This window comes from Triturus cristatus, chromosome 4_1, assembly GCF_964204655.1.
Source record: "Triturus cristatus chromosome 4_1, aTriCri1.1, whole genome shotgun sequence".
NCBI lineage: Eukaryota > Metazoa > Chordata > Amphibia > Caudata > Salamandridae > Triturus > Triturus cristatus.
In genome coordinates this window covers 563,530,957-563,549,968 of record NC_140585.1, presented here as the reverse complement: position 1 = coordinate 563,549,968, position 19,012 = coordinate 563,530,957, and the positions used below count along the sequence as shown (strand labels likewise).

At 43.0% G+C, this 19,012-nt stretch overlaps 1 protein-coding gene across 1 annotated transcript in view; it reads left to right on the top strand.

The window, feature by feature from the left end:
- LOC146855233 (cadherin-related family member 3-like) overlaps positions 1-19,012 on the top strand; it is a 628,588-nt gene that overhangs the window by 491,517 nt on the left and 118,059 nt on the right. Inside the window, exon 19 of the mRNA XM_085651100.1 lies at positions 4,624-4,877. Coding sequence (XP_085507226.1) covers positions 4,624-4,877 — 254 coding nt within the window. The remainder of the gene's footprint in view (positions 1-4,623; positions 4,878-19,012) is intronic.

Here is a 19,012-nt window from a genome sequence, read left to right as displayed (position 1 = left end):
TTTTCGGTGCAATAAAATGCACATTTTTGCATTAAATCTTTAAATATTCATATCTCCAGTTCCTTACATTGGAGTTTTGTCATTCTGGTGTAATTGTAAAGATAAAAATATTCTCTATTTTTATAAATTGGTGTTGGTTTTTTATTGTGTTTTGTGTCTTACTTATTTACTTTTTTGCTGATACTAAATGCTTTACAAACCTGCCTCCTAAACCAAGCCTGACTGCTCATCAACCAAGCTACCAAGGGTTGAGCAAGGATTTATTTATTGAGACTTGACTGGACCTTATTTTTGATTGTGGTGTTATTATGAGCTGTAGATACCTACCTACACTTACTAACAAACCACCTTCCAACACAGGTGTGCTGCAGCCTTCTTCACTATAGTATTCAAAAAACTATTTCAAAAAAGTAATGAATTAATATCAGCCTTTGGTAACCACTCTGGGTCACATGCCAGTCCATCATTGTTTTGCACAGCATGCACCTCAGTTTTGACCCAGCCATATGCAAATCAATCTTGACCCTGCTCCAATGGGAAGAGCCTAGCCCAAACTACCAGGTCAGGTCATCCCTGAACTGGAACACAAGCAAATCAGAACAGGATTCACTCTAGTTAGGGCCTATCATCCAAGTATAGCTTGCTTCCAGTGACACAGTGTGCACGGAACCCTCATCTGGGCATGCTTGTCCCACTTAGGGAAACACATTAAAGTATACAAAATGTGATGAATGGAATGCTTGAATTAATTTCAGGCACTGGTAATTACTCTGAGCTGCATCCCAGTCCATTGTTATTTCCACAGCATGCCACCTCAGTTTGGACCCATACATATGCAAACCAGCTTGACCCTGCTTCAATAAGAATACTGCAGCCCGAACTGCCAGGCCAGGCCCTCCTTAAACTGTAACACAAGTAACCCAGGACCAGTTTCGCCCTAGTAAGGGCTCATCAGACAGGTAGAGCTTGGTTCCTGAATTGCTTGTGTTCCGGTTCAGACAGGACCTGGCTTGACAGTTTGGTATACTGTTCCTATTGGAGAAGGGTCAAGACTGATTTGCATATAGCTGGGTACACACTGAGGTGGCACGGTGTGCAGAGTAATTATTGACTGGGATTGCGTCCGAGTAATTACCAGTGGATGAGACTAATTCAAGTATAGTGTGCAGTCTTGTTCACAGCAGTTCAGAATCACATTGGAAGAACTGAAGTCACATTTTTAAAGCACTCATGTGGGTGTTGTAACAACACTGCAACCCACATGTGGCATTTATCTTTATATCATTGATGTTATCAATGCACCTTTGCACTATGGCCTTACTTAAAATGTATTGAGCTTAGTCTTTCAACATCTTTCTGTGTCAGCGTATATGTTCTGGGAGGCTGAATAACATTCTCTCAGTGCCCAAAGTCAAAACATGGCAGTAAATCCACTATCTAAAATTAAACCTTTTTGAGATCTTGCTAAAAACTAAATTTCCTTCACTAACAAAATATAGGCTGCCTCAGCCCAAGCTTTCAGTTAACTGAAATCCTTGTCATGTTGCTGTAGTGCAGTAGGATCACAGATGGATTTTGGTTTTTCAACTAACTCATCAAAGGACTAATGTTGGACTTGGCCCTCTCTGCAGTGTCCTCCCAAAACTTTCTGCCTTCACCCTCCTTTTTTCTGAACCCGTTTCCGTTGGTTTTGGACTGTGTGCACCTTACCACTGCTAACCCATGCTAAAGTGTTTGTCCGCTCTCATGGCAAAATTGGCTTTCATCCAATTGGCATATTTAATTTACTTATAAGTCCTTAATAGAGTAGTACTGCATATACCCAGGACCTGTTAATTTAATGCTAATAGTGGGCCTGCAGCACTCACTGTGCTACCCATTTAACTAGCCTTTTAAATATGTATCAGGCCTGCTATTGCAGCCTGTGTGGGCGGTTTTAAATTGCCACGTCGACCTGGCAAACTAAACCTGTTGCCAGTTCTAACCTATCCTTTTCAATACACATATGTAATACCTAGGGTAGGCCTTTGAAAGTCTATAGGGTGAAAGTCATGTTTGGTATCTGGGGAAGTGTAATTTAAAACCTCATAAATGGCAAAGTTGGATTTTAAGTCACAATTCTGAAAAGCTCCTTTTAGAAAGTTGGCATTATCATGTCCTATCCAGTTAGGGACTGTAGCCTGTTCCTGGGTCACATGGCTAGGTGTAGTTGTCAGTTGGCCTTTGTGTATTCCTCCCAGACAGCATCTCAGTAGACGGCCTGGGAGTTGGCAGGATGAGCCATCTCTGGCAGGATGGGGGAAGGATCCGCCACCGCTCACACTTGCAGTTCAAAGGCACTGACTCAGCTCACACACAAAGGACTTCACACTAGCCTATTGTGCCCCGAGGCAGAATGGGACCAGGGCAGGGAGGCAGGAAATTCCAGACACCTCTATCCGGGAAAACTCCAGAAGGTCCTCCCACTTCAAAGATGGAACTAGGTATAATAAGGGAACCCTCAGACTCTGAAGAAGGACTGCTCTGCTGCCCTGCTACTCTGCTGCAAAAAGGACTGTAGAGCTCCTCTGCTGCTCTGCTGCCTTGATGTCCTGCCTGCAAGAGGGGCTGCTCTGCTGCCCTTCTACCTGAAGAAAAAGGCTGGGCCTGCATCTTGAACCTAGGACCGCCAGAGTTACTCCAAGTGCTAGTTGGCTGGCCTCCTGTTTGAGCTACAGGGACACAACACGCTCCAACACCTTTGTATGCTGTACCTAGACTCTACCTGCTGTGAGTCCTAACCCCCAAGTGTTGCATACCCATTTCTCTACCCTTGGAAGTGGTGCTAAAGGTGCTCTGTCAGCCCAGCTGTGTTCCCATCAGAATTGATCCAACCCAACGCAGCCCATGTCGCTTCTCATCGGAACCAATGCAGTGCAAGGCAACTCAATGTGGACTTAGCATTGCAGGCCTCGCAGTTCCTCTTTGGGAACTGATGCAACACGATGCATCTTGACGTGGACATCGCCTCTCAGCCCTTGCAGCTCATTGGAACCAATGTAGACCTATGCAACTCAACACAGGCCCCCCTATTGCTCATTGGAATCAATGCTGCATGACGCATCTAGACGCAGGACCCCACATCGCTCCTCGAAACTGCCGCTGCTGAGTCCAAAGCTATGCATCAAGGACATAAGGTGCAATTCACAGTGGGTCTAACCAGGTCCCTGTATCCGGTCCATGATCTATCATGCTCAGTCTGAACTTGTGACTTTGTCCTGATCAGGCATGACCAGATAACCACAGTTGGCACTTTGTGCTTCTAGGCACTATTTTTACCTAAACCTTTAATACTGCATATCTCCAGTTCTACTAATTGGATTTTTGCTGTTTAGGTGTCAAATTATTGATTACATTTTACTTTATTGTTCTAAATTGGCATGGGATTTTTCATAGGCTGTGTTTTCACATTATTAATGTTTATGTGCTGCATAAATACTTTACACATTACCGCTAAATTAAGCCTAATTGCTTTGTGCCAAGCAACCAGACGGTTAAAAAACGGGTTAATTTGGGGTCTGGTTGTGTGTCACCCTGACAAGTATTGTGGTTATAATCAAATGTCTCACAGCTACACTTACAGTGATTGTACGGCTAATAGACTATTTGCTTTAATAGAGCACAACCTTATAGTTCTTACAATGATCACCATTTGATTTTGTAGGTACATTTTTTTATATATTGGCATCACCACAGTCCCTCCTACCATTAACACTGCTCCTTTTATTCACCCATACTAGAACATGGCTCCAATTGGTGGCATGAGGAGCAGCTGTTGTTTCTATGCAACAGTTCAACAAAAAGCAACAACTCTCAAAATCCTGTGAAAACTAAAAGTTTGATTTGGAAGCTAAAATGGCAAACTGTGGCAGTTAAAGACGCAGGAGAGGAAAGCTCTTGATTAATAGCAGGCTTGAGTAGAAATCATCATTGGCTGAACTATTCCAAATACCGAGTTAATCTGTAGGCACATAAGTTTGAGCCAAGATATGAGAAAACACCACTCAGCCAGCCCAAACCTCAATGGGTCTGCTATGTTTTTGCATGTGGGTCCAGCTGCCCCTGCTGAGGAGTGGGAACTACTCTGGAAACATGAGAATGCTCATATTTTTCATTACCACCTTCTTCTTATTACCTTTTCTCCTCTACAATGGCCCTCATTAAAAGCCGATATGTCAGCTGACAGAGATCTTCAGTGTTCCCACAGATATCATAAGTTCAATAGGGCAGGTTCTTTGGAATTAAGATGATTCTTGTAATGACTGTCTTTGTATCGGGTAGTTTTAGCAGTTGAGCTTTACAACACAATACTGCCACAAGCCGCAACACAATTTAATCTGAAGATGGCAAGTCCAGGTCTGAGTCTGTCTACAGGACATAGTTTTCACTTTTCATTAATTTTGTTGCATTGTGATAGAGTGAATCTGAGTATGCTGAAGGGGATTGTCTCCTGCAATCATGCAAATATACTCATTTGCAAGTTCAAAGATTCTCCATAATATATTATTCTTAACATGAAGCACAATGAGAATGTATAAATGATATTTGGAAAATTGCTCTTTTTCACTATTATTAATTTTCTAGGGAATGGCATCCATCGGTTTATGCTGCTGCGAACAGACAATGACCCCCCTTTGTTGGCAACAAGACAAAATTTCCAGTACAAAGTTTTTGAGGGAATTCAAGATCCCACAGTGTTTCAACTCCTGATAGAAGTAACTGATGAGCAGGGAGGAAATACAGCTTCACAGCTGACCACCACCGCAACAGTCATAGTACATGTAACTCCCTGGACAACAACAGTGCCAACTAAACCCTCTGCAACAGCTACAACCCCAGTAAGTACCTAAGGGATGTATATTTTCTGTGAGTTGTTAGGTGAGCTAATATTGAAATTATTTGTACAGTAAATAGACAAATAAAGCCTGTGTAGCCCCTGAATACTTGAGTGCCACTGCTGTTCAATGCCCTAAACTCCCGCATTTGGATGGTCATAATGCCCTACTCCAGGGCCTCTCAGAATCCACAGTGGCACCATCTTCAGTGTATTCTATTCTACACGTTGCAGCACATCTCGCTCTGAGCCTGAAGAAGTATGGTCACATCATATTCCACCCTGATGGCACTCCATTGACTCTCCTTGTCAGCCCACACCATCTTCAAAACTATTAGCCTCACAATACATTAACTGTGCACGATTCAGCTTCCCCTCCTATCACTCACGGACCGTAGGCTTGTCTTTGTCCATGTAAAGTGCTCTGCTGCCAAGCTCTAGCTATAGAAATACTTTCTACATACATAGGTACATACATAGGTACATACATTCTCCCCAAGTTTGACTAACATTACTGATGCTAATAAAGTGGTTATATCATGTATCTCACTATCTGCATGGGAGTTGGACCTCATCAAAATGGAAAAAGGTAATTTCAGAACTGTTTGCTGTTAATGTACCTACAAGCATAAAAAACCTTCATCCAGTATGTTCTACAAAATAACAATCAATAATAGCAACATATTTACAGGTTTGTGAAATCACCTGATGCACTAGCAATCCGAATGGAGCCAAGCAATCCTTTTATAAGAACTTCAACAAATCTTAGTTATTGTATTTGCACATGAGCACTGCTATATACTGAACAGAGTTTGAAAGTGATCTTTTCTATGTTCCCAGCAAAGCAGAAGCATTGGCCGCACTAAATGCGGCGACACACTGAGCACATTGCTTATGATCTACTACGGGGACATGCATACTTTGGTTATTTGATCAATAGTTTCAGTGGACTTTTAAGGCCATCACTAAACTGAGTGATAGATTCCGTTGATAGAAAAATGAATTTTGCTTTTTAGCCTGACTATTTTATCTGGTTTTGAAAGATTTAGCAGAAGCTAGCCTCACAAAGGATTTCGTTTTAGCCTACAGCAAACCCTGAACCAAGTCAATAATTAGTAAGTAAGCCTCTAAGATCAATGCTTAATATTATTGAGGCTTTGTTATACCTAGAGTACCAAAATCGAAATATTTAGTGATAAGCTGTTTTGCTCATGATTTCTTTAACCCCTTCCCCGCTCATGACGGAACCACTCCGTCATGAGTCACGGTTGCCGTGTGCTCATGACGGAGTGGTTCCGTCATGCCGCGACCGTTGGCGGCCGCTCCGCAAACGCGGCGTGGTTTCCCCGCCTGTGCGGGGGGACAATGCAACTGGGCGGAGTCATGACGGAACCACTCCATCATGAGCACAGCTCAACCGTGACTCATGACGGAGTGGCTCCATCATGAGCACAGCGCCACCGCGCTGCCCCCCCACACCCGCCAGCGCTGCAGCGGAATTCCCACCGCAGCGAAGGGGTTAAAAACGAATTTCTCAAAACATGGCTGAATGGATTTACAGCAAATCACAAAAAAGCAAACCGTGAGTAGCCTTCTAACTTTGTGCCAAACTTGGTGTAATTCTGTCTGCCATTTTTTTTGTAGCTGAGACTATACTTTCCAATGGGAATTAAAGTGGGAAATTGCACTTTTGGGACCCCCTTTTTCTTCCGCTTGATGGATCAGTGCAAAACCTTCCAAAAAGCAGCAAACGTGGATGAACATTTTGTTTTGGTAAGCTTTGTGTAGATTAGTTAAACTGCACCGACATTATTAAACAACTGAAACATGTCTTTCCTATAGAATGTCTGACCTAACTATTACTCTATACCTACACATTGGTGGCCAGAGGTTGAATTAATCAAACTTGCCATACTGATGGCTTCAAGACTTTGCCACTTTAACAAGGTACCAAAAAAACATTAAAACAAGTTAGTGAGCTGTGATGCAGTCTATAGGCCATGGGCAGATGGGGATCAGGGCAATCCCACTTCTGTGCATGGCCTGAAGGCTGTGTGCAGTGAGAGGTTGACTGTCTGTGGGGGCAGCAGGCTTGACTGTCCATGGGGAATGGGTGCAGGATCTTGCCCGGCTGCCAACATCCGCTTTGTTTGGCCAAAGGCCGTGCACAGCAGGCATTTGGCTGCCTGCGGAGGATTGGACAAAGGGCACTCCGCTGCACCTGGCTGAAGACAATTCTTTCCAAGTTGAAAAGGCTGATTTTCCGAGAATCTGAGACAGTAGCCAGAAGTAGAAACATTCTGAATAGACTAGAGTGGGCTCCTGCAAAATATGTACTGACAATAAAACAACAGTGAAAAATGGTAGGGCTTTTGCTGCCTAAACAGGTATTTGCTGTCATCGCCATCCTTTTTTTCTTTGACAGCCAAGAGATATATAAGAAAACAGAAAGATGACAGTAGACACCTCTCCAGGCAGACACAATTTCATAACGCTGTTGACTAACTTTATATCCCAAATTAAATGTACTAATAGTTGCCTTTAGTTTATGAAAGAAGAATTTTACTAGTAACATGACAGAACGAAATAAGAACAATAGCTCCCATCGGCCCCACTAAGATTGATAGGAAGATGATGCCAGTAACTCCTCGATGTAACACAATCCCTTCAAAAAAGCATTTAACTGTTTTTCTTCAGTACCAATCGATCTCACTGATGAGCCTTACTTCTAAATAAGTGATTTTCAGAATTTGGCGATATTTAAATTATACTCTGATATTCTGCCAAGGATTCCAGCTTAATGCTCCTTTTTAACTGATTTAGTATAAATAACATTGTTCACACAATCTTTGGCCAAATACCCAATAATTCAATAGATTGTATGGTTTCATTCCACATATTGTAATGTTAATAAGGCACGCAATATATAGTACGCAAAGCGTGAGAGACAGAGCACCCCTGATGTGAATTTCTGGAGATCTGATCAGGCGCCGAAGCCAAATCTGTCATCAGGATCCATGCCTCTGCATCTAGCGCCTGCATCCATCTAACAAGAACTCAGTGCACACTTTGTCAAAATGAATGAACTATTCCAGTATTGGCAATAGATCAGAGCCCAGCTGTCCAGTGTCATCTTGATAGATAAAGGCATACCAGAAGCATTTTTTTCTATGATTTATAAGTGTCTCAGACCTATGGACTTGCTATGAGTGCAGTGTGAAATGGCAACCCTCTCTCACATACATTCGAGCAAGTGTGTCTCCTTACCAGCGGTTAGGAGATAGGGCTGATATGTCTGATTCTCCCTAGTCATTTACAAACATATTGCATTAGCATGATCTGCCTCAAATGCGGGATTTCATAGTAGTGGCATCTCCCTCCCCAAGCTATGTATTCCTGCTCACTGTACACTGTACTGTTGCCCCTCAATAGAAGACTTCAGTGAATCACAGACCAATATTATGGATGTCAGCCAACATTTGCATCTAAAAATGTGCTCATATGTTGCAGAATACTACTCCTGATCTTTGGTCAGTGCTTTCGTCAATGTGCACTGACGCATCATCTTTAGAACGTAAAATAGTTTAATAGAAACATTTAAAGGATTATGGTTAAAAGAAATCTTGAAAAATATCTACTAGAAATTCTTGGAAAAATATCTATATATATTCACTACCAAAACTAAAAACATTGATGTGTGAATATTGTTTATAGGCACAAGAGTAGAAGATAAATCCTAAATCTTTATCCCTATTGGACCTCCAAACGAAACGTTCTGTAAGCCTACAAGAGCCCTGAGAACAGTTGGCTTTCATTTGGAGCTGAGAGTTGGAAGTATTTCATTTGGGCTCAATACTCAATAATAAAAAAGAAAATCCCCACAAAGGATAATTTGCCCTGCCCTCAATGAAAGTTCAAAAGCAAATCCATTGAGCATAGTGGGTAATCACAGTATGGGCCATACACTGAACATTTCGTGGGATTCTAGCCACTCTTGTGCTATTGCATCACCCACTGACCAATTATTTTCTGCAACTGTCTTGGTAACATTTTCTCTGCGAGGTCGAATCTTAATTGCTCCTTCCCCTGTAGATACTGATTAAGTAGAACACCCCACTACTTCATAGCTATTCTGTCCCAAGCAGCATCTATCTCTGTAAGCATATGAGTCAATTAGTCAGCTAATTAAACTGGTGTCATTGTCACGGAGTTCTTCTCTTATCACCCACTGTTTAGTGCACCTCTCCAAATGTTGTATATTCCAGCTTAGAATATGAACATTACCCAAAAGAATGTCTATTATTATTATTATTGCTATTTGATAAGCTCCAATGCATCATCCTATGTGCTGATTCACACCACACAGGACAGAATTAAAATTAACAGAGATTAAAATCTAGAAAAGCCAGGTTTTCAGGGATTTTATTTAAAAGGAACTAGATCAGAACATGAGTGTGGATGGGTAGCTGGTTCTAATATTGGGGGGGGGCAAAATTGAACAAGAATGGCCCCTGTGCCTGGCTGTGCGTATACATCAAGGGTGCAAATAAAAATGGATCACTAGACCTAAGATTGTGTATTGGGACTTAAAGCTGTAGCTTGTTTTTCAGATAGTGTGAACCACTTTCGGGTACCTCTTTGCGTACCAAACCAAGAAACCTAAAGACGGCATGCTTTTTTATGGGTAGCCAGTGCAAGGATTTGAGCCTGAGTTCTGAAGAGGCTCAAGGTGGCAGGTTACAGACCAGGCAGGCAGCCGTATTCTGTACAACCTCTAGTTTGGCCATAAGACGCTCATTTATTGCTACCATTAAGGCATTACCATAATCCAGGCGACTAACAATGAGTGTCAGGGTAAGTGATTTCCTGGTCTGCAGAGGTAGCCATTGAAAGAGTTTCCTAAGGAGGCGCATCAGGCCAAAGCATGATCCCGAGATCGAATTTACATGATCTTTCATACGGAGATTCTCATTAATCAAAACTCCCAGGATTCTGACTACCTTTTTGGGGCAGAGAATCAACCCCACTTCCATGGGCCACCAATTTACATTTTTACTATTTTCTCAATACCTTTTTTTTTGTTGATATGGCACCCCCTGCATGTAACCTCCCTTCCACTTCAGTCCTACGACCTTCCTCCTGAACAAAAGAAATGTGCTCTTTGGCATCACACATGAAGATGTGCTGTTTCTGCTAGTGATAGACCCATGCTACACACTTTCCCTCCAACTAATTTGATGGTTGAGCATAAATCATGTAGAAAAACCTAAAATATAGTTCCTGATCTGCAACAGCTGACCTAAAACCTAGGGACCAGGATCTAACAATGCAGATTTTCCACAGTTTTACTGGGAAGAAAATCATGATTTTATTAAAGACATGGAGGCTAATATTATTGACTACTCCTTTATTGCCCTCAATCACAGCAGCAACAAAGAATTTGGAATTAGAATAAAACATCCTTAAAATTCTAGAACTCTTTAGACATGCATAATAACATAGAACACATAGCCATCTTCCTTCACACTTTATCCATTGCCATCCAAGCATATCTCTTCCGTTGCCAAATCTCTTCTCCGCTGTTTTCTCCTCAGTTCTGCCCTGTAAACAAACAATAGAAATCAAACACTTAAAAAGGGTAGAGAACTCACACATGGGGGATTGTAGCCTCCATGTCTTCAATAAAATCTTGATTTTCTTTCCATTAAACTGTGGAAAATCCGCATTTTATGCCAAGGCGTAGAGGCCAATATTATGCATGTTTAAAGCTCATCCATAACTCTCTAAACTACATTGTAATATAATAATAATAAGGGAATTTTATAGAGCGCTTCGTTACGCACAAAGCGTGTCCCCACGCTAGAACAGAAGAAATCCCACAGACTCAGCCAATGGGACTGTGCAAGCTAGCGTGTATATAAATGTGTTTTTAACTTCCTCCTGAAACCAATTTCCGATGACTCAAGACGGAGGTCCAAAGGTAGAGCATTCCAGCTCTTAGCCACCAGATAACGGAAAGATCTACCTCCCATGCGAGCCCGTCTTATCCTCTGGACCTTTAAAAGGCCTCCGTAGGAGGAGCGAAGGTAGCGTGTGGGTGCGTACCGGGTGATCAGGTTCTGGAGCGGTGTTGGCGCCTTCCCAGTGAGAAAGCGATGGCAGGTACAGAGGGCCTTAAACTCAACCCTGCTCCTCACTGGCAACCAGTGAAGAGTCCGAAGGGCAGTATTGGAGGCCACTCTTTTGGGCAATTTTAAAATGAGGCGGGCTGCCGCGTTCTGCAATACCTGAAGGCGATTTATGGCCTTGTTAGTTGCTCCCAGGTACAGCAAATTGACATAATCCAGGCGTGATGTGACGAGGGAGTGCACCAACGTTCTGCGAGCTGACGTGGGAAGGAGATCTAAGACCTTCCGTATGCTTTTCAGGACGCCGAAGCAGACGCCCGCCACACGTCCTATCTGCGGTCCGAAAGACAGGTCGGCATCTAGCCAGACTCCAAGGTTCCTTACTTCTTGGCAGGGTGTTGGAGCCTCACCCAAGCATGGAGGCCACCACGCCGACGACCAAACAGATGGGTTCCCCCCCACTACGAGCACCTCAGTCTTGCTGCCATTTAATTTAAGGCAGTTGGCCGATATCCAGGCTGCAAGGTCTTGCATGCAGGCTCTGAAACTGTCCGCCGCAAGACCGGGTGCTCGCGAGAGGGAGATAACCAGCTGCGTGTCGTCGGCGTAGGACACGATGTGCAGACCATGGCCTACAGCAATAGGGGCCACTGGGGAAACATAAAGATTAAAAAGGGTGGGGCTCAGGGACGATCCCTGGGGTACGCCCTGGTCCAATCCAATATCCCCGGAATAACAATCGCCCTGGCGGACCTGAAGTTCACAAGTTTAGAGTAAAAACTCTTAAATTTTGATTTACATGACCAATCTGCTGCCTTCATAATAGAATTTAAACTTCCGCCTATCACATGAGGTTAACACTCCATTGCACCCCTCACTGAATGTGCTCCAAACACACTCACATCTACTCCTGCCAACTTCATAACCTCCTTCACCCACCTTGCCAACGTGGGCACAGATACCACTCTGAAAGATTGCCTATTAGGCAGTAAGAACTGTGAACATCCTTGCTCTCTCAAGCTCATCGTTCTTTCTTCATATTGTTTAAGATATTGCACCACACACAGCAAATCCTGCCCTTCCGTCCTTGGATAGAAAATCATCCTTGACATAGTTTTGGTGAGCTTTCGTAACTCAAAACACACACCCTCAAGCTGAAAACTTTTAGCAGTCACCTCCAATGCTCTTGTATAGCTGTACATAGGAGGAGTCATCGTGATGGCCGCTCAGAGCCGAAGCTCCATGGTGAACCCGCACACCAGCTTCCTGAGCGGCGTTCCACTGTGCTTTAATCCCACCCACAACAACGATTTCTCAACCGGAATGCAGGTGGATCACCTGAGACTCAAAATTGCCCTTCTCCGATCTTGCATCGCAGAGCAATGAGCCGTGATGTCCCTGCCCATGAATATGCCAAGATGGCACCCGGTGGCCAAAAGAAGTGCTCCGCGATGCCCCTGACCTCCGTTTAACCATCTGACAGCGGCCCCACCACCCAGATGTTGCATTTGATCCCCAACCCTACGGCACGCATTGCGAAACGTTGACTTGCCGGCTGGCCCCCCTGAGGAGAAAACTCTGCATTGTTAAATTTGTTTACCTGCGGCGCATCTGAGGTATGGGTGTGGCTGGAGGGGGAGGGGCCCGCGGACCCGACATGCGGCGTCTGCCGAGACTGGTACTATATCGAGGACCGAGTCTGCGATTGGGAGGTACGTAGACATTTGGCAGAGGCTGCGCTCTGTCCCTCTGCATGCAAAACACCCCTTTGAGCGAGACGACTCCATACCATCCACTGCCAGGGAACCTTTTCCTATGCCTCTGGGAGCTCTGAGACGCCGGTTCCTGGTGGAGGCAAGGAGGCTTTAACGGCAACCTACCACTTTCCGGGTAGCGGTGTCACTACTGGACACTGAGGCGCCCAGGGTCCCCCTACCACTGAGAAGCTGCACAAATGCCCAACACTCACTACTGCTGCTGGAAATGGGGAAGTTCTGCAGGCTTTGAAACTGTCCCTTCCACCTCTCCTTTCACCACTCTTGACCTGGGGGCGAGCTGGAGAACGAGGCGGACGGCGCTTCCCAGTATCACTGGGACCGGTGATTTCGATGGATCTCAGACGAGACCCTCTGGGCGGAACCCATAACTGTCTGTACTTACTGAGGAGCCCAAGCAACCTTGGCCGATGCCTGGTGGAGCTGTCCTATGCAGCTTTAGAGAAGTTTGGCTCTGGTTCAACCCCTTGGCCGTCACCTACCCAGCCGGACATCGGACATTGTTTTCCTCGTCTCCCCGTTGTGTTTCCTTCCCTCCCCACCTCCTCCCTCTGTGATTCTTTGGCTGCCTCCTCTTTGCCACCCCTGCATGGAACCGTGTAGTCAGCTACCTTTATTGTTTTTTTTGTTTGAATTTGCATATCCCGCCATTTTTGGATAATGCTATCAGGCTTCTGTGGGTCCTCTATCATGGCAGTTTCGATCTATCCTCTTTGCTACTGGTCTGCTCCTTGTTCGCCTGATTGACCTTTTCTTCTAGTCCACCCCCCCATGGTGTCCCACACCCCTCCCTTCATATACTTTCACCGATACTCAGGTCAGTTTTGTCTGTCTTTCACTTTGACTGCTTTGACTGCTTTGTTCCCCCTGAAATACTTTTGCCCCTTGCCGGTCTGCCTGACTTTATCTGCATTCTTTACCCTGATTACCATTCCACCTCTACTTTTCATTCCCCATAAGACGTGTGTCTTGGCTATGTTATGCGCTAATAACTCATATTATTGTGTAATCTCATATTTTTCTCCCATGTCTATACTTGGCTCCTGTAATTGATGTAATTATGTAACCTAGAACTCGCTGATCTTCATGTAATGCGCTCTGATAACTCCTGGTCTAGCCAGCGCTATCTACAACTTTGCAAATAAATAAATTAAATAAATAAATAAATGATATCTGATATCCCCCTAAAAGACACCAAACACAACAATATCGCCTTATTCCACGACAACATCTTCAGTGACGTCGCCTCATTACTTCCCCATCCTTCGTCTCATTACAACATCTGCAACACATCTCATAAAGATGAATACTTCACCTATGGAGGAAACTCCATTCTTACCCCATATACCATTCTTTTAACCAGAGTGTGCGGCCCTATTGGAATTCCACCCACTAACTCATGCCCTGTTTAAATAGCTAATCTACTCAAAGTAACTGAATTGTACGCTAAACCCTTCCTAAACTATTTTGATAAATGATTCAGCACCTCTACCACAGGTGCTGGTATGGGATTCAAATTCCATGCAGCACACCAACATGACCATCTTTTCCAAACCGATCTGTACACCTTTGAAGTTCCTGGTGCCCATGACTCCTCAATATGCTCTGAAGCCTCTGCGATAACCCAGACACTTGTCATTTTCTCCTAAAATCAACCATCCCACCATAACCAGCTTACTTCCTGTTCACAACTCGTGACAATTCCCTTGGGCATCCACCAAAAGCTGTGGAAACAAGGTAACAGCACTGAATCATCGATCAACAGACTCATCACATCCAGAAACCACACCTGCGACTGCCAAAATGGAGTTGTTAACACTAACTCCACCCTCTCTCTCCTGACCTTCGTGAAAACCCTCTGAATCTGTGAGAAAGGTGGAAACCCATACAGCCTTCCTTTACCCCAATCATGAGGGAAAGCATCCACTCCATACGCCTCTGGATCTGGTCTTCAACTGTAAAACTTCTGAAGCTGTGTTCAACCTCTGTGATTAGGTCCATCTCTAGTGGACTCCATTTCTGATCCAAACTTAAAAATACCTCCCTTGTTCAACCTCCAATTGCTTGCATCTTTAAGATTGTTGAGCCTGATCCATAGTATCCCTGTCCAGGCACTAACTCCAAAGCTCCTTTGCCAACTCTGCTAAATCCCTTGATCGTGTGCCTCCCAGCTTGTTGAAATAGTGAACCGCTGAAACATTATGCATTTTCAGCAGCACAGAACACCTTACCTGATTCTTCACAAAACTACACACAGTTAACAGACATGCTAGAAACGTCAAACAATTGATATGCATCTCCTTCTCTTTCTCTGACCAATGTCCTCCCATTATCACCGTTCTACACCTTGCCCCCAACCATACAGTCTTGCATCTGACTCTATGATGACCTTTGGGACTTCCCCAACAATAGCCCTTCCGTTCTCATGTAGGACTTCAAAACAAGACCTTCGAAAACTCAACGCTTGCTGAGACTTAAAATGTGCAAATAGTGTGCACATCTTTTTATAACAATGTATTGTGTCAAAGGATAACTCAAGAAATGCACAATAGGTGAACTCTCCTGGGAACCTGCATGACTATACTTCTTATGCTTAGCTTAAATTTTCTGCCTCGATTCGAAGCTCCTTGAAAAAAACGTCTGAATTTTCCATGGGGCCCCATCTACTCCAGACTTATGAAAGGAGACCCAATGAGCTCATTTATTTGTTAACGCGTGACTTGTCCTAATTTGATTTTGTTATCTACGTTTGCATCAAATTATTCTCTAAAGAGAGCATGCTAGTGGAGACTTTAATAGACGCTGGAATTTCAACAAATCAAATTTTGTGTATTTTGGGGAATTCTTCATTCTTATGCATAAACCTCTTCAATACACACTCATGCTCAACATGTCGAGATCTGCAATTGCTCCCCAGATATTCTACCTTTACCTCAGCCCCGAATTACAGTCTGCTATGTTCTCCACTCTTTTCGTCATTTCTTTCAGCTTATTTTTAATATGAGATACTGCCTTGTTTTCTTTCAAAGGTAGTTGTCCTTATGAATGGCAATGATTATTTTATGCAGATTCCCAGATACGTTGTCCGTGATTCTCCGCCACCTTCCTTCTGCTTTTCCTATTTCCATTCATAATCCTTTTATTTCTCTCTGTATTTCTCCCATTTGACTTTTTGAGGAGGAACATGAGGTAAGCACCCTTCTAGTTGCACTAGCACTATCAGTTATGCACTCTGTATTAGAAACTGAAATGGTTTCAAACGTCTCATATTTGATTTCTTCATTATCTATAGTGTTCCAAATGGCAGCCTATATCAGTCATAACCACAGAAGCACCCTCTTGCATGTCTCCCACTTGAGGTCAACTCTCTATTTATAAAAGAGCACTCTTTCCTACAGGCCAAAAGCATAAACTTGTTTGTTAACTTTCTATCTGGAGAAATCTGCTAATTCAGAGTGCTGGCTTCACTAGCAACCAACATATCACAAGTAGGCCAGGGCGAAACTTAAATGACATCAACATAATTTGCATAAATTCTGAAATTTCACATTACGATTGTTACGCGAAATACCTGAAGTTATACTACTAAACATCTATCACACATGCACTGAAAAAACAACACAATTGGCTGTTTGTGGTGCTTTTGTTTAAATACTTTCTCATAAAAAATTGATGTGAGGACTCCTTTCTTACTAGAATATAGCACGAAATTACAGATTTATATTTTCTACAATTTCACATAATTTTGAGTAATTGTGCAACAGCAAATTATGCAAATTTCACACACCCATTGTCTTTAGTCTTTTGCACCTCCTTGAGGACCCTGTCTCTGACCTCTGATTGAACAAGTTCCTGTATACCCAAAAAGCTGTCATGTGCAGAAAAGCAGGGAACCAGATTATTGAACCAGCCATTGTTTTTGTATTCATAACATTTCTCAGTTTTTACACACTCTTGAACACACAACACTAAACCTATGCAATAAGTAGTCATTAAGCTGTGTACAAGGGGAGACTGGTGTTGAGGAAAGCCAGAGATCCTTTTGGGGTCTAGTGAAATGGCTGAAAGATGTTGACCTAGAAAGACAAGAGAGAAGTTTCACCTTTGATACTGTATTTTAACCTTAACTCATGGAGACTAAAATAAAGTTCTATTGTCTAACATGAGGTAATTTTAAAAAGAAATAGTGGCCCCTGATTGCTTTCACTGTTAGGGTGATACATGATAGAGTATCAGTGGATGGCCAGGCTGCATGTAAACTACTGCATTCATCAAATCTCCAATAGGAGCTCATTACGATACATGAGCCTTCCCTATCCCACAATCAAACATGGCATGGAGAGTGCCAATCGGGGGGGGGGGGGGGGTGAACAATCAGGGCCCTGTGAATCCCAGATTGTTCCAGTCTCTGGAAACTAGAACATGTCATAATCTGAGCAGACCCAGAAACTCTTTTTGAGGATACTTGCAGTAGCCCTAATATGATACTCACAAAGATGGACAACTTCTTCATCTCACACAACATCAGCACATACCACCAAATATTTCTAACTGTAAGATCTAATGGGGCGCTTTTAACCATGATGCAGATGCTTCCAGAAAATTCACTATAGACATCTATAACAATGTATCAATCTTGTTTAATATCAAAGGATAGAATTGCTTACCATTCAAACACATCTTTCAGAACCTCAAAGAGTCCAAATACACATATACAGAAACCCCTATACCCCTCAAACTATTGACACATCCAACATTTAATATTTCTAATGAAACTGGAGTCTTTTTCTAATTGTATTGTTATTGTCACAAATATCCTGCAATCATATTCCTCAGATGTTTTACAAGCTGTGTAATCTTGCTGTAGTCAGTCTACCTATTGAGTCCTCTTAGGAGTTATGTGATCATTTAAACAATTTCTTCTTGAATAAGACTAAAAGATTAAGAGGCTACAGAAGATGTAAACTACTCTTCAGCAGTTACTAAACCAATCCCATATGTGCACTCTCTTACTTCTTTTGTGTCACTATGAGTCACTGAACTTTCAGTCAACACCACCAAATCGGGGTCAACATCTGACCCATGCCCTGCGGCAATCTTTAAGAAGCCCAGTAGTTAGTCTTTTCTTTTTGTCTCTCTTGAATACCTACCTAACACAAGGAGAAGTACCATCATAATTTAATGATGCAGTTGTTCATTCATTATAAAAAAGCTAATGCTGATCCAGCAGATGTAAAACTCTTCCACCCTCTGTCCCTCCCTCCCTCTCTCTTTTTGCTATAAAGATACTGAAAGTTCATGTGTCAAAGCAACTTTATAACCTTTCTCAGTACATAATGGTGTGCTATGGTCAGGGTTCTGCCCTGATGCTCTGATCATAGCACAGAACTTTTGCTATAATCTATTATCAATCTCAGAATTGATTTGGACTCTGGACATCTTAATGTAAATCTCTCTGCTACTTTTGACATGGCTGACCATGCAACCTTTCGTGACCATGTTAAGGCCATAGGTATTGCTGGCACAGTGACAAATGTATATATACTCATCAACTGGCCAAAGCTCTTCTGCAACAATCTGGAACAAGAGGTGAATGCATATATGTATGTTAATGACACTCAGATTCCCAACTGATTGATATAAGCCCTACTTCCCACAGCGAATTTCAACGACCTATTCACTAGGTGTGGAAATGAACGGGAAGCAACAACCTTAAACTCAATGCAGATGAGATGGAGGTCTTTATAGTGACCCAGTGATTTGTGGTTGGACCTTTATTGGCCACAAGAACTCAGTCCTAGTGCTTCTGTCATCAACTTTGCAAACGGTTTGGGATTTAAACTTGACAGTCAACGTTCCGTGGCTCCTAAATCTCATCAATGGTATCCTCCTGTACCTATCATCTTAAGGTTTTGAGAAAACGTTTGCTTTTCCTTTCATAAGATGGGAAGCATACTGGCTTTTTTCACTATCATTGAATTGCGACTGGGTTACTCCAGTTCTTTGTACCAGAAACTGCCTGTTAGACTGGCATTATTGTAGGGGTTTTCCCCTAATTGTTGCCTTCAGACCTCCCGCATTTGCTGACTTTGTATTTGTTGGCCTTAGGACTCTGCACACTTTACCACTGCTAAAGAGATTGTGCTCTCTCCTTAAAATATGTTGAATTGGCTTATACCCAATTGGCATATTTAATGTACTTGCAAGCCCTTAGTAAAGTGGCAGTACCTCTACCC